Below are 16907 nucleotides of genomic sequence, written 5' to 3'. Positions count from 1 at the left end.
TCTTGCAAACCTAAGTGGCCTAGCCAGTGATACCCACATTCTGTGAATGAAAAAAAAACCATCCAGATTTTAAAAACATTCACTCTAGCTTTTTTGATAATCCCCTTAAAGCTGCATTTTCTGATTGACAAACATTCTGATTGACAAACATTCTGGTACTGAAACTTTTTTACTTTAATTTTTCTCAATTGTTTTTGAGTCTGTTGAGTTCTAATAAGAGCCAAATACTATACCAGCATTTGCATCTGCACCTTCTTCAAAGTCTTAGGTTTTTTTTTTAAAAAGTGTTATGTTATGTTCAGAATTGGTCTCAATACTCCAGCTGGCATCTAACCTGTCAGTTATGGAGATTCAACGACAAGCTCCTTGCTTTTAATTAGAACATTAAGGATCACATCATCAGAACAGGAGTATGCCATTCAGTCCCTCAAACTGGGTTTGCCATTCATTCTTGGAGATCATGGCTGATCTATGGCCTAACTCCAAATATCTTCATTTGGCCTATATTCCTTAATATTTTTGCTTAACAATAAAAATAAACTCTTACAGATTTAAAATTAACAACTGATCTAGCATCAACTGCCGTTTGTGGAGCAGAGTTCCAAACCTCTACCACCCTATGTAGAGTACCTCCTAATATCTATCCTGAATAGTCTAAAAATTAGGGCCAGATTATGTCCCCTAATTCTAGAATTTCCAACCAGCAGAAGTAGGTATGCCTTCTGATGCACTAACTCAAGAATTGGAAATCAATTCACAAGTTGGAGCGGTGGAAGAATTAAAATGTTAGCTAACTTTGAATTACAATCTAGTTGAAATTCTAGCTCCCACTGACTGAAAATTGCACAGGAGAGCAAAGGATACAAATAAGCTTTCGGCAATATCGTAATGTAACTAATTATGATCATCAGTTTTTTGTTTTTGCCCCATGAATAACTAGACAGCCAGTCCAAAAATAAAATATTTAGGAGAATCTCTCATCAACATCAGGATAGCATTATGTCTGACATGGACAATATTGCTTCTCCTCTTTAGTATTTGACTTAAACCAGAAAAACCTACTGAAAAAGTAATAATCCCATAAAATAACTTTTGTAGCCAGGATATGGGTATATTTTCAAAATGAAGAGACTACACTAGAACCACAACCATAATTCAGTCCAGATGCATGTGGAAGAAGAAAATTGAACTTTAGTAAATCAAATGTTCAGGCTTCTCAGCAACATAATACCAGTCATAAATGTAAAGAACCATTGTCCACAGAGAAATTTGCCTGTCTTGACTTGAAAATACGACTTCAGACAATTCCAGATAGGTTAATGATGGTGCACATTAGGACTACAGACACTAAGTTACTTATTTGCCTGGAAGAAATAGGGAAAAATGATATTTGTGGGTCAATGACATGTTGCTTTAGTTTGCGATTTGATATTTAAAGATGGCTTCATCTTAAGCATATTTCCTGTTATTTTAACAACTACTGGAAATACACAGGTCTGGCAGCATTGGGAGGGAGTGGGTGGGGGGAGTAGAAGGAGGGAAAGTAGGGGGCGGGTATGCTTGGAGCAAGTATAAGCGAGGTGGATAGGGAAACAGGAGTGTTGGAGAGAGGAGACCAGAGGTCAGGAGATTTAAATGTTTCAGGTCATTAATCTTTTATCAACTGTGAAGTTGGCTTCCATTCTCCACCAATGCTACCAGATCTGCTTTGCTGTTTCAGTCAAAAAATAGCATTACAGTGAAAAAAATAAATCTAACAATTTGAATATCGATAATCAAAATATTAAGACTGACTGATATATTGCTCACCTTGCACAAAATATTAAAAACAATTTTAAAGTATGCACTATGAACATTAACATAGCTACACTAGAGTTAACAACTTTTTGAAATTACATTCCCACTGATAACGGGAAAGTAAACCTAGTAAACAGGATTGTGTTGTTTGAATAGACAACCTGTTATTCATTAAATAGAATTAGCCTTTATGCATACAATGCATCTCTTATTATTTGCTCATAATATACACAAGATTTATCTGAATCAGATTTAAAAATGAGAAAATATTGGAAGTACACATCAGGCACATCTGCATCCGTAAATAAAACAAAAGGTAGGTTAACTTATTTTGGGTGTAGACCCCTCTTTTGAATGTATTGTGCCATGTATTTCCACCAATTTTTTCTGACCTCTTTTAGATTCCACAAAAAAAAACACCAAAAAACACCAAGAGTGAATTCAAACATTGACAACTCAAAATGCCCACAAATTAATCCCAACATCCCACTGTGTGGAAGAACAGAGCTTTTAGTGACTGTATATTCACCTGGTTTGCTCAGGAAAGCTGTAAAGGCCTGTTGTATCCCACTGATCTACTGTACCAGGTGTACTCAGTCCCCAAATTTCAGAGCATGTGCTGTGCATAAAATTAGAAAAAAAAAGGTAAACATGGGGCATGGTGTAGTGAAAAGCTGATGGAGGATTATACATGTAGACAACATAAAAATAAGCTGCTTTAAATAAGAAATGTCAAGATTCCAATCAAACAATAAGTTTTAGGGAAAAAGAAAGGAGAATATGCATTCATTCAACTTACCATGGAAGCTTATTGCATAGTGGTTGATGTCCCACAATGCATGCCAGAAACAGACATTTTTCACAAAGCATGCTTCAAAATAAATGTTCAGTGATAAACAGGTAGGCACATATATTCCCTTCACCCCAAAATCTACAAAATATTGAACATAATCAAAAGTAACAAAGGCATTAAAAGATAATGTGTATTGAAAATGGCCATTAAATTTTGTGCAAAAGGAACCTTGAAAGCATAGAAATTTCTGCTGTAATCACAACATGCAACATTAAAATAAAATCACTGTAAAAATGCACAACATATCCTTTAGTTCAGAAGTACACAACTTCTTAAAATCTACATCTGCTATTATTTTTTTCAACACGTTACGGAATCTTACTTAGATATCAAACTGAGTCCTGGGGACAGGATAGATTTCCTAATAGGGATCAAAGACTCAAGTCCTTTATAACAAAAAAGCCAAACAAAATTCCATGACAGTTTATAGCCAGAACCATATTAAGCTACACTGTCACGAACAAAATGCTATTTAGAAATAATATATTGTATCATAGAAAAGAACTTTAACAGTAGCCTTCCTGCCTTTCCAGTTAATACTCTTCTTGGTCTTTTGTTAACCGTCCACTGCTTCCTTTCTACTCATTCCCTTCATATAGTAGTGGCAGAGAACTGAACACCAAATAGTTTTTATAGCTTTCATTCTTGAACTCCAATCATGACATTTTAACTAAAATATCTCTTGTTCTGTTTGCAGATTTAAACCAACATCAAATGTTTATATCAGACAGGCTAATTAGACCTAAAAAGGAGAAAATACTAGAGAAACTTGGGCCTGGTGGCATCTGTAGCCTGAGAAAAAAAAATTGTTAGAGTTAACACTTCAATCCAATATGACTTCCTCAGAACTGAAATGTTAACAGTTTCCCTCTGCACAGATCCTGCCAGACCTGCTGAGTTTCTCCAGCACCACTAATTTTTAGATCTAATTTCCAGCATCCGCAGTATTTGACTTATCCTTGAGCTAATCAGATTTCTGTGCTACACAAGAGTTCTATCCCAACAGTATTCCTTGGAGTACTCTATCTCCAAACTTCTTTTCAATCCAGACATTGAGCCACAACTTAATGTCCTCATATCACTTATTTTTGAAATTATGCAAGTTCCAAATTCCCTACTTCTCACCATTCACCATTTATTCCAGGGACTCTGCTGCTGAACATTTTGATGAATCGTCATTGCCTCAAGTGAAATCTATTAAGATTCACACCTATGCTACTATCTGCTCACAACAGGCTTGCAAATTCTTCTGATCACGCAAGCATATAAATAGTTATCAATTAACACAAGGGTTTGCAATGCACTTCTTTTTCATCATGATCAATGGTTACTTATCACTCAAAACATACTTATCAGTTGACTGTTTACTGTTCCCAAACTTAGTTCTCATATTACAATTTAATTTCCAGTTTCTTCCATATTCTTCAGTAAAGCAATGAAAATCATGTTCCACCCACCCAATTTTAATGCACTTGCAGCATCCCATTCAAGTTGTGCCACTTCCTTTGTCAAATAACATTACAACATACAAGAGGATAAACAATTAAAAGTATTATCCTTACCTCTGGGGTCATGCTCCAACTCCGATGCATATGCGGCTTTAAGTACTTTTTTAAAATCAGTCTGCTTGAACACGTTGTGTGTTCTATTCCCCTTTGAAGCAGGATTTCACAGGATCAACTGCACTTACCAACAAGGTTTCTCTCCCCCAAAACATTATTTTGCTCCCAGCCAAAGTACAGCCAACACGTCCAAAATATTTTGCCAAAATATACAATAAGACTACTTGCTGGCTTATTTTGTAGGCTTTTAAATTGCAGAACTACTAACATCATGTGAAGTCCATAAAAAACTAATTTCAATATTCCAATAATGCAATTTACATAAACAATCTGGATGAGAATGTAGGAGGCATGTTTAATACGTTTTGAGGATGACACCAAAACTGATGGTATAGTAGATAGCGAAGAAGGTTATTTAAGATTACAAACCAACCTTGATCAATTGTGTCAATGGATTCAAGAGTGCGAAATGGAGTTCAATTTTGGTTAAATGTGAGGTATTGCGTTTTGGTAAAATCAAACAAGTGTAGGGCCCTGGATATTGTTGTAGAATATAGTTACCCATGGATTCAGATACATTATTCTTCAAAATTTGCGTCACAGGTAGTTTAGGTGTTTAACATGCTTGCCTTCATTGTTCAGACCTTTGACAATAGGAGTTGGGACATCATGTTGAGGTTGGACAGGAGGTGAGGCCTCTCCTGGAGTACTGTGTACAGTTCTGGTTGCCCTGTTTAGGAAGGATATTATTAAATTGGAGAGAGTTCAGAAAAGATTTACCACAATGTCAGGACTGGAGGGTTTGAGTTATAAATATAGGCTAGGGTTTTTCTCACTGGAACATAGGGAGATTGTTGAGGGATGACCTTACGCAAGTTTATAAGATCATGAGGGGCATAGATAAGATGAATAGGACGGGTCTGTTCCCGAAGGTGGGGGGAGTCGCATATATTCCGGCGAGAGGGGAAAGTTTAGAACAAGACATGAGGAGCAACCTTTTTTTAAAAAAAAAGTGGTTAGTGTTGAATTAACCGCCTGAGGAAGTGATAGATGTACATCCAGTTACAATGCTTAAGAGATTTGAATAAACACATGAATAAGAATAGTTTAGAGGGATATGGGCCAAATGCAGGCAATTGGGACTAGTTTAATTTGGAAAAGTGAACAGCGTGGACTAGCTGGACTAAAGGGTCTGTTCCCATGCTGTGTGACTCTATGGTGTGATTCTTGACAAACTTATTTCGTTATGAGCCCAAGAAGAAACTGAACATTAGAAATCTTCATACTAGGATCGCAAAGAAGTGAGAGGTGATGCATTTTGGGAGGTTCAACAAGGATAGAACATAGATATAGAACACAGAACATAACAGCGCAGTACAGGCCCGTAAGCCCTTGATGTTGCGCCGACCTATGGAACCAATCTAAAGCCCATCTACACTATTGCATTCTTGTCCATATGCCTATCAATGACCATTTAAATGCCCTTAAAGTTTGCGAATCTACTACTGCTGCAGGCAGTGTGTTCCACACGCCTACTTCGGAGTAAAAAAAACCTCTGACATCTGTCCTATATCTATTACCCCTCAATTTAAAGTGACGTCCCCTCGTGCTAGCCATCACCATTTGAGGAAAAAAGCTCTCACTATTCAACCAATCTAACCCTCTGATTATTGTATATATGTCTCAATTAAAGTCGCCTTTCAATCTACTTCTCTCTAATGAAAACAGCTTCAAGCCCCTCAGTTTTTCCTTGTAAGACTTTCCCTCCATACCAGGCAACATCCTAGTAAACTTCTTCTGAACCCTTTCCAAAGCTTCCACATCTTTCCTACAATGTGGTGCCCAGAACTGTACGTAATACTCCAAATGTGGCCGCACCACAGTTTTATTCAGCTGCAACATGATCTCATGGTTCAGAAACTCAATCCCTCTACCAATAAAAGCGAACACAGAGTATGCCTTCTTAACAACCCCATCAACCTTGATGGCAACTTTCAAGGATCTATGTACCTGGACACAGATCTCTCTGCTCATCTACACTAGCAAGAATCTTACCATTAGCCAAATACTCTGCAACCCTGTTACTCCTTCCAAAGTGAATCATCTCACACTTTTCCACATTAAATACTTTGTTCAGCATTTGTTTCAAATCGCATTGAGCTTGCACGGATAGGATATATGCAATGAATGGGTCCCTGGGGAATACCGAACAACAAAGGGGCCTACGTGTACAAGTCCATAGATCCTGGAAGGTGTCAGCACAGGTAGATAGGACAGTGAAAGCAGTATACAAGACACTTCTCTTCATTAGCTGTGGGCATATAGTATTGGAGCAGGAAAGTCTTGTTACAACTTTATAAAACTTGGTTAGGCATTGGATGAACTTCTGCGTGCAGTTCTAGTCACCATAACATCAGAAAGACATGTTTGCACTTGAGTGGCTGCAGAGGAGATTCACCAGGATGCTGCCTGGGATGAAAAGTTTCAGCTATGAGGAGAGTCTGGGTTTGTTGCCTTGGAGCGGAGGTAGCTGAGAGGAGCAATCTGATTGAAGTACACAAAATTATGAGGCACAGGGTAGGTTATGAATGGCTGTTCTCCATGACAAATATATCAAAGGCCAGAGGGTGTAAGTTTAAGTGTGCGGAGCAAGTGTTTAATGGGAGGTCAGAGGAAAATGTTTTTAATCCAGGTGAGTAGATATATGGAATATGCTATCTGTCTGACAGGGTGGTGGGGAGGCAGGTACTCTCACCACATTTAAGTAGCATCTGGACTGAGTGCTTAAAATGTTAGGGCAGAGTAGAATATTGACCAAGTGCATAGACACTGTGGGCCAAAGGATTTGTTCCTTTGCTGAATGACTATGACTGAGGGGGCAACCAGGCATGCTACAAAATTATTTTTCTACTGCCTACAATTTTATTGACTTTCAATAGGCGATAAATCTGTTGATGTGTGCAGTACTTGAGCCAAGGACAACTTGAAACACGTTCTGCCAATTTTTTTTAAATTGTCAAGTGTAAAAGAAAATGAATGACATGGAGTGGCAATAACATGAACTGTTAGCCATCACTGAATTCTCCAACATCCTAGGGGTTACCACTGACCAAACACAACTAGTCATGTAAACATAGTGGCTACAAAACCAGATCAGAGGCCAGGAATCCTGCAGCAAAGTAAATTTTCCTCCCAACTCCCCAAAGCCTGTACATTATATTTCTGACTTTTGTCTTGTAGATAATGAAATACATACTCGCCTGGATGCGGCAGCTGCAACAACACAAGCAGCTTGACAACCATCCAGGGCAAATCAACCTTCTTAATTTGTACCACATTCACAAACATCCACCTACCTCAACCATTGACGCTCAGTATAGTATTGTGTGCCATCTACTAGATGTATTGCAGATAATTACCCAGGCACCTTCAACAGCATCTTTCAAACCCATGACCATTTCCATCTCGGAGGACAAGTACAGCAACTACATGGAAACACCAGTACCTGGAATTTTTCCAAGTTATTCACCATCCTGACTTGGAAATATATTGCCATTCCCTCAGTGTCTCCAGGTCAAGATCCTGGAAATTCATCTCCTACAGCAATGTGGGTTTACCTACAGCACAAGAACCAGCAGATGAAGGTGACAGCTCACCACTTTCTCAAGCCTCACTAAGGATGTGCAAAAACACTGGCTTAACCAGCAACACCCACATCCCATGAATGAAAAAAGTTAAACAAGCAAAGTTAAGACTGAATGGTGCAGGAAATGTACTAAAGAAAATCATTTCCTCTTGGTGTCAAGGTTCAGGACAACTAAACAATGGTTTAGTTAACTGCAAACATGGAACTTTAGAGTGTGAAAAAAGTTGCAGTTTATTAATGCAAGTAAAAACAATACCATAAATGACAATTTGCTATGACAGGTACAGTACCTGTTATGTATTTTCAACAAGACTAAAATCATAGAATTTTATAAGCAGAGAATATGTCATTCAGTCCATTATGAAAAGCTCAATTGATCTTGCTCTTTCACTAGCAACCATGCAAAAATATTGCTTCTTCCCAAATCCCGACTTGAATTTACTACCATATAAGCTGTGTAGTCCAGAACATGACTAACACTGTTGAATATCTGTATCCTTTACTGAACATTACATGTTTTAAAACATGTAGATTTAAAACTCTAGCATCAGAATCATTAGAGCCCATTAAAATACTAACTTCAATATTTTGCTTCCTTGTTTTTAATAAAATCTTAAAACTACCATTGCACCCCTTCTACCCAGCCAAGGATACAATTCTCTAAGGAGCAACCACCTTTTGATTAACTACTTGCTCTATAATTCTTTCATCTGCATTACAAAACTACCTAGCTAGAAGCTTCTGCTTCAAACTTAATCCTGCCCTTGTTCAATAAATGTACATATTTCTAGGGGTCACGGGATCATAATTAGGACGGCACAGTGGCTCAGTGGTTAGCACTGCTGCCTCAGTGCCAGGGACCCGTGCTCACTTCCTGCCTCTGTCAACTGTCTGTGTGGAGTCATAGAGATGTACAGCATAGAAACAGACTTTTCGGTCCAACCCATCCATGCCGACCAGATATCCCAACTCAATTAGTTCCACCTGCCAGCACCTGGCCCATATCCCTCCAAACCCTTCCTATTCATACACCCATCCAAATGCCTTGTAAATGTTGCAATTGTACCAGCCTCCACCACATTCTCTGGCAGCTCATTCCATACAAGTACCATTCTCTGCGTGAAAATGTTGCCCCTGAGGTCTCTTTTATATCTTTCCCCTCTCACCCTAAACCTATGCCCTCTAGTTCTGGACTCCTCCACCCCAGGGAAAAGACTTTGCCTATTTATCCTATCCATGCCCCTCAAATTTGTAAACCTCTGTACGGTCACTCCTCAGCCTCCAACATTCCAGGGAAAACACCCCCAGCCTGTTCAGCCTCTCCCTGTAGCTCAGATCCTCCAACCCTGGCAATATCCTTGTAAATCTTTTCTGAACCCTTTCAAGTTTCACAACATCTTTCCAATAGGAAGGAGACCAGAATTGCACACAATATTCCAACAGTGGCCTAACCAATGCCCTGTACAGCTGCAACATGACCTCCCAACTCCTGTACTCAATACTCTGACCAATAAAGGAAAGCATACCAAACGCCTTCTTCACTATCCTATCTACCTGCGACTCCACTTTCAAGGAGCTATGAACCTGCACTCCAAGGTCTCTTTGTTCAGCAACACTCCCTAGGACCTTACCATTAAGTGTGTAAGTCCTGCTACGATTTGCTTTCCCAAAATGCAGCACCTCGCATTTATCTGAATTAAACTCCATCTGCCACTTGTCAGCCTACTGGCCCATGTGGTGAGTTTGCACATTCTCCCAGTGTCTGCATGGGTTTCTTCCAGGTACTCCGGTTTCCTCCCATAGTCCAAAGGTGTGTGGGTTAAGTGAATTGGCCATGCTAAATTGCCCATAGTGTTAGGTACAAGGGCAAATGTAGGGGAATGGGTCTGGGTAGGTTGCTCTTCTCAAGTGTCAGTGTGGACTTGTTGGGCCAAAGGGTCTGATTCCACACTAGTTAAACTAATCAAACTAAACTAATCAAAAAGGCAATTCAACCCCTCAATCATGTTTCTGTAGCCAAGACCCTGAACGATTGGGCTAATTGCTGTACCCGAGTTAATTCATATCCAGGGTTAACCACACAAGACATTTGTATTCTGCAATACCTCTCAGCAAATTACACTACAGAGCATCTAAATCTTTTAACAAAAAGGGGGAAAATGCAGTATTCTTGTTTCTTCGTTATTTCACAGCCATGCCCTATATCACTAAATCTTCCACTCAATTGATGCAAAAGTAGTCTGCAGGATTAACTTAAAAGACACTTTTAAGCAATAGGAACAAAGGACCTCCAAAGCCAAGTGAAAATATCTCTCAAAATTCAGGAATAAATCTATTCCTGATTAGTATTCTTATCACCAAGTTGCCAGAAAGATCTTCAAAAAACATATGCATACACCTCAACTGCTTCAATCAGAGTTTACATTTTTTGGAAATACTGCAAGTTTGAATTTAAGCAAAGGAGTACCTTATTTATCTCTATACATTGATAGGGTGTCTTTTCATGAAAGAACTGGTGTTTAATTTCAGTAGCATTATGGCACATTTATTTTGATTAAAAAAGGTATCACGACCACACATTAGAAATGGTACAATAACTGGTTTAATCCTTCTGATCTTTGAACGTACATGGACAGTCCTGACAATTAGGGGAAAAAGTGAAACAAAGTATTGGATGCTGACAGCAGGTGTAAGTGATGGCACTGGAACTGATAGATTAAAAGCATCACCAAGGACAAGTGCAAGTATATTTTTCTATGGAAGATTGATAGGTATATGCCAAATTAAAACTTCAGACATATGCGAACCATGTTTTCAAGGCTGATTAGGCACGAGCAATTAATGCTAGCTCAGTGAGTGTTGTCACCTGGATGAATTAAAAAAAGGTGTCACTAAACATGAGGCTATAATTCCACTAAAGTACATGGGATGACATGAATCATGAGGGGAAATAATTATAGGAGAAAAAAAATCATACAGTATAATCAATTTGGCTGTTGTGAAGCAAGTATGGAACAAGTTTCACAGTATGGAATTAAAATTACATCAAAATTCATACAATACAGAACTGAGTTTGGGGAGGGCATCTATAAACTAACAGTGCTAAAGAAATTAATGTAGGGGTCACAATTATTTATTTACAATACTATTAATGACCTAGATTTCAAATATATATCCAACTCTTGAAAGCTTCTATGGAATCCAGCTCCACTCTCCCAGAGAGCGCATTCCAAATCCTAACTACAGAGCAACGAAGTTTCCTTCTCATAATTCCTAGCTTCCTTGCTGACAATCCTGAAATCATGACCCCTAGTTACCGAGATAACAAATTAATGGAAACTGGATATCCTTTGACCCTGTCAAAATTGTTCATAATTCTGAAAACCTCAATAAAAATCGTCTCAATCTTCTTTGCTCCAAAGAAAATAAGTCCAATCTCTCCTTATATCTAAAATCCATCATTCCTGGTATCATTCTACTAAATCTCCTTTGAACTCTCTCCATGACTTCAGCATCCCTCAAAATGTTGAGAGAGAGAAAATCTGGAGTTAAATTAAAGAACCATGGTATTATTACAGTGCACGAGGTGGCCATTCAGCCAAACATGCTTCACTAGCTCTTATCTCGTGCCATTTCCCCTATATGCCTGCACAAGATTACTAGGAGAAAGTGAGGACTGCAGATGCTGGAGATCAGAGCTGAAAAAAGTGTTGCTGGAAAAGCGCAGGTCAGGCAGCATCCAAGGAGCAGCAGAATCGACGTTTCCGGCATAAGCCCTTATGCCGGAAGCGAGGATTCTGCTGCTCCTTGAATGCTGCCTGACCTGCTGCGCTTTTCCAGCAACACTTTTTTCTGCACAAGATTACTGTCTAAACACCATCCAATGCCCTTCTGAATAGCTCAATTGAAGCTGTCCCCTCCCACCCCTCCCAGGCAATACACTTCCTACCCTAACAACTTGCTATGTGACAGTGTTTTTTTCCTATCATCCTTGCTTCATTTGCACATTACTTTAAATCTAGGCCTGCTCATTCTGGTTTTCGAACTGTGCACCCTATTTTACATAGGTCAGAAGAACACTGAAAAACAAAGTTATCACTTCTGTGCACTGAACCTCGTCTGTTACCTAGCTGCCCGTTCCACCAACTTGTCAATGCCTTTTTGGGAGTTCGTCATTATCCTAGGAGTTTACAATGTTTCCAATTTTAGTGCCATCTGCAAACTTGGAATTGTCCATGATACATCAAGGTCCAGATCACTAATATACATCAGGAAATGCAAAAGGTTCAATATAGACTCCTTGGGAAACTTCACTACAAAGCTCCTCGTGCCTGACAGTTTCTTCCTCCTATCACCATAGCCTGGGTAGCATCAAACCACTTTTATAAAGACTGATACAAAAAATTCATTTTACGCCTCAGCCATGCCTCCTACCTGTCTGTAAATCCCCTTTGATGATCACTGATTGACCCTACTCGTTCTTTAACTACGCGTAGACTTTATAGATCTAAAGATGACTTTCGGAGTTCCCTTTGTTAGTTGGTAGTCATTTCTCAAACTTTGATTCTTCAACTACTAAGCCTTCAACATTCCTGTTGATTCTCCTTCTACCTTACACCTGTATTAAGCACACCTTTTCTTTTTAATGTTAATTTCTACCTCCTTTGTCATCCAGGAAACTCTGGATTTGTTTATTTTGCCTTTGGCATTAGAAGAGAAAAATGTTGCCTGAGCGCTCACTTCTTGAAGATAGCCCACTGTTCAGTTACTGATCTTCCTGTCAGCTTTTTTTTCCTCCAATAAATCCCACCCAGTTCTGTTCTAGCCCAAGTCAAATTATTTTTCTTGCTCTGAATTGTTCCAGCCTCACCTTAAATCTTATGATACAATGACCACTGTTTCTTAAAACATACCCTAACCGACATTTGAGCTACTTGGCCCATCTCATTTCCTAGGATCAAGTACATCATAATTTTGCATTATCCAAAGTAGTAAGTAATCCAAAACTGGGCTAACTAATTAAGGTACACAGCGATCATAATTTATCAAGCTGGTGGTGGTGGTGTCAAAACAGGACACAGTAAGAAAGATTTTACAACACAGAGCAGTGTGGTGAGGTCACATGTAGCGTGACGTGACTACAAGATCACGATTAAATTAGATTCCCTACAATATGGAAACAGGCCTTTGGTCCAACAAGTGCACACCGACCCTCCAAACAGCAACCCCTGACTAATACAAAGACTACGGGCAATTTAGCATGATCAATTCGCCTGACCTGCACATCTTTGGGTTATAGAGTCTTAGAGATGTACAGCAACCGGAGCACTCGAAGGAAACCCACGCAGACACAGGGACAATGTGCAAACTCCACACAGACAGTCGCCCTAGGCTGGAATCGAACCCAGGTCCCTGGCACTGGGGCAGCAGTGTTGACCACTGAGCCACCATGCTGCCCCTATTTTTACCACATCTGGTATTCCCAGGCGGTCTCCCATCGAAGTAGCTTCCTAGATCAGATGAGATTGGGCATTTTTCAGACTAGCATGGCCGTAGGACCCATCGAGGGTATGAAACTTGGCTATCAGTTTCTGTTTGGCAATTCTGAGCTGTTGAGCATCTCAAAGGCCACTTTGGAGGACGTTTACCCAAAGATCAGAAGCCGAATATCCTTGACCACTGAAGTGTTCCCCAACTGGGAGGGAACACTCCAGATAATGAGTAAGGAGCTTTGCTTTCTTAAAAAAAAGCAGCTGGAGAAAAGAATTATGGGAGTGTTCCAGAGTGCAATAATTGCACAACTACTATAGATGTAATGCTATAGTATATTTTCTTTTGTTATTTCATGGCATGACAGACTGTAGGTTGAACTCTCTCCTTAATTCTGTGATCCACACCAATGCTTAGGCTCGTTGAGTCAAAGTACGGTTTAATTACTGGTTTATCTTGCATTAGCAGCTTTGTTAGTAATGTTAATGGCAGATTTGTCCTTAAAATTTATCCAAAATTTGAGTGTTAAACGAGTCCACAAAGTTCAGCAACTGGAGGGTTTGAGCTTATAGGGAGGCTGAATAAGCTGAGGCTTTTTTCCAGTTGCGGAAGTGGTAAAAGACAAATAGGAAGTGGCCATTCAACACAAACACTGGAATTCTCTAAAATTAACGCAAAGTACTGGAGAAACAATTTACCTGTCATCTGTGGAATGAAAAACAGGGTTATCATTGATTTTTACAGTCAGAGAAGTACAGCATAGAAACAGACCATTTGATCCAATTCGTCCATGCCAATCAGATCTAAACTGATTTAGCCTCATTTGGCCCATCTCTCTCTTTAAACCCTTCTTGGCGCTGGAAAAGCACAGCAGGTCAGGCAGCATCCGAGAAACAGGAGAATAGATGTTTCAGGCATAAGCCCTTCATCAGGAACGCACGACCCAATGCGTGGAAAGTTGCTTTTCAGGTCCCTTTTAAATCTTTCTCCTCCAATCTTAAATTTATGCTCTCTAGTTTTGGACTCCCCCATCCTTGGAAAAATACCTTGTCTACTTACCCTATCGATGCCCCTCATGATTTTATAAACTTCTAAAGTCACTCCTCAGCCTCAATGATCCAGGGAAAAAAGCCTCAGCTTATTCAGCCTCCCTATAAGCTCAAATCCTCCAAACCCTTGTAAATCTTTTCTGAACCTTAATATCTGTCCCATATCAGCAAGACCAAAACTGAACGCAGTAGTCTAAAAGTGGCCTAATCAATGTCCAATGAAAGCAAGCATGCCAAGCGTAGTCTTCGCCACTTAGACTCCATTTTCAAAGAACTGCACCCCTAAATCAGTTTGTTCAGCAACACTCCCCAGGATCCTATCATTAACTGTACAAGTCCTGGCCTGACTTGCCTTCCCAAAACACAACACCTCTCATTTCTCTAAATCAAACTCCATCCGCCACTCCTCGGTCCATTGACTGATCCGATCAAGGTACTGCTGTACTCAGAGATAACCTTAGTCACTGTCCACTTCATTACCAATTTTGATCTCCTGTGCAAACTTACTAACTATCCTATACTTACATCCAAATCAATTATACAAGTTACAAAAAATCAGTGGACCCAGCACTGATCCTTGTGACATACCACTAGTACAGGTCTCTACTCCAGAAAACAACTCTCCTCCACCATCCGGTCTCCTACCTTCAAGCCAACTTTATCTAACTGGCTAGCTCCCCCTGGATTCCACATGATCTAACCTTGGTAACCAGTCTTCAATGCAAAACATTGCTAAATGCCTGGCCAAAGTCGATGTAGATGTTTACTGCCCTGCCTTCAGGTAACAAAAAAGATTAAGTTCGAGAGACATGATTTCCCACACACGAAGCCATGTTTTATGTCCTTGTCATTCCAAATGGACGTAAATCCTGTTTATCAGAATCCCTCCCAAAACTCACCCACCATTGATATCAAGCTCACTGGTCTATAGTTCCCTGGCTTTTCCTTACTACCTTTCCTAAATACACATTATCCAGCACTCATCTGTGGCTATCAATGATACAAATATTTCAGCAAGGGGCCCAGCAATCTCTTCCCTTGCTTCCCACAAGTTCTGGGGTACACCTGATCAAGTCGCAGGGATTTATCCACCTTAAATGTGTTTTCAAACCTCAAACACCACCTCCTTTGTAATATGGACACTAAGGTATCACTATTTATTTCCCCAGTTCCCTGGATTCCATATCCTTCTCCACAGTAAGAACAAATGCAAAACTACTCATTTACTATTGCCCCTATCTGCTGTGGTTCCATACATAGATACCTTGTTGACCTTTAAAAGGACCCTATTCTCTCCTTTTTACCCATTTGCCCTTAATGTATTTGCAGAATCTCATTGGATTCTCCTGCCCCTATTTGCTGAGGAAGTGTAGTGCTGGAAAAGCACAGCAGGTCAGACAGCATCAGAGGAGCAGGAGAATTAACATTTCAGGCATAAGCCCTTCATCAGGAATGAGACTTGTGGGCCAGGGCCGAAAGATAAATGGGAAGGGGGTGGGGTTGGAGGTAGCTAAGAAAATGATAGGTGGATGAAGGGGATAGGTCGGGGGGGGTTTGCATGTGGAATTGATGGACATGTCCAGAAGGCGTTGCCATGTTGGAGGTTGCAGGGTCCCAAGGTGGAACACAAAGCCTTCCTCCTCCAGGTGTTGGGTGGTAATGGTTTGGTGGTGGAGGCAGCCATCCAACGGAGGGAGCATGTCTTGACAGAGTAGGTGGGGGAGTTGAAGTGTTCAGTCCACGGGGCAGTGGGATTGGTGGGTGCAGGTATCCCAGAGATGTTCTCTGAAACTATCCGCAAGGCATCCGTCTCCCCGATGTAGAGGGGACCACACCAGGTGCAACGGATGCAGTAGGTGACATTAGTAGAGGTGCAAGTAAATTTCTGACCAATGTGGAAGGGTCCCTTGGGACCTTGGTCGGAGGTGAGGGGAGTGGTGTGGGCGTAGGTTTTGCACTTCCTGCAGTGGCAGGGAAAGGTGCCAGGAGTGGGGTATGGACCTGACAAAAGAATGGCGGAGGGAATGCTCTTTTTGGAACATTGATAAGGGTGGGGAGGGAATTATCTCTCTGGTGGTGTCGTCCGTTCAGAGGTGGCGAAAGTGGTGGAGGTTGATGCATTGTACGCAGAGGTCGGTGTGGAAACGGAGGACAGGGGGTTCTGTCCTTGTTGTGTTGGGAGGGGTGGAGTTCAAGGGCAGTGGTGTGTGAAATGGAGGACATGCACTAGAGGGTATCGTCAACCATGTGGGAAGGAAAGTTGGGATCGTGGTAGAATGAGGCCATCTGGGATGTGTTATGGTGGAACTGGTCATCCTGGGAACAGATGCGGTGGAGGAGGAAGAATTGGGAATAAGGGATGGCGTTTTTACACAAGGTAGGATGGAAGGAGGTGTAGTCAAGGTAGATGTGGGAGTTGTTGGCCTATAGTATATGTCTGTGGTTAGTTGGTTGCCAGAGACAGGAATGGAGAGCTCCAGGAAGGGGAGGGAGGTTTCCAAGATGATCCA

The 16907-nt window shown here is 40.5% G+C and overlaps 1 protein-coding gene across 2 annotated transcripts in view; it reads right to left on the bottom strand.

Annotated features, from left to right (window-relative positions):
* Positions 1-16907, bottom strand: part of smad2 (SMAD family member 2) — a 120340-nt gene that overhangs the window by 75739 nt on the left and 27694 nt on the right. Inside the window, exon 2 of one of the 2 annotated variants that reach the window (XM_043717159.2) lies at positions 2327-2416. The exons of the other annotated variant lie outside the window; for it this stretch is intronic. Coding sequence (XP_043573094.2) covers positions 2327-2416 — 90 coding nt within the window. The remainder of the gene's footprint in view (positions 1-2326; positions 2417-16907) is intronic. 2 annotated transcript variants of the gene reach the window in all.

The sequence above is a fragment of the Chiloscyllium plagiosum genome, unplaced genomic scaffold (assembly GCF_037043375.1).
Source record: "Chiloscyllium plagiosum isolate Xiang-an unplaced genomic scaffold, Cpla_swu_hap1 HiC_scaffold_1, whole genome shotgun sequence".
NCBI lineage: Eukaryota > Metazoa > Chordata > Chondrichthyes > Orectolobiformes > Hemiscylliidae > Chiloscyllium > Chiloscyllium plagiosum.
The sequence above is the reverse complement of the archived record's forward strand: the minus strand, read 5'-3'. Positions and strand labels throughout refer to the sequence as shown.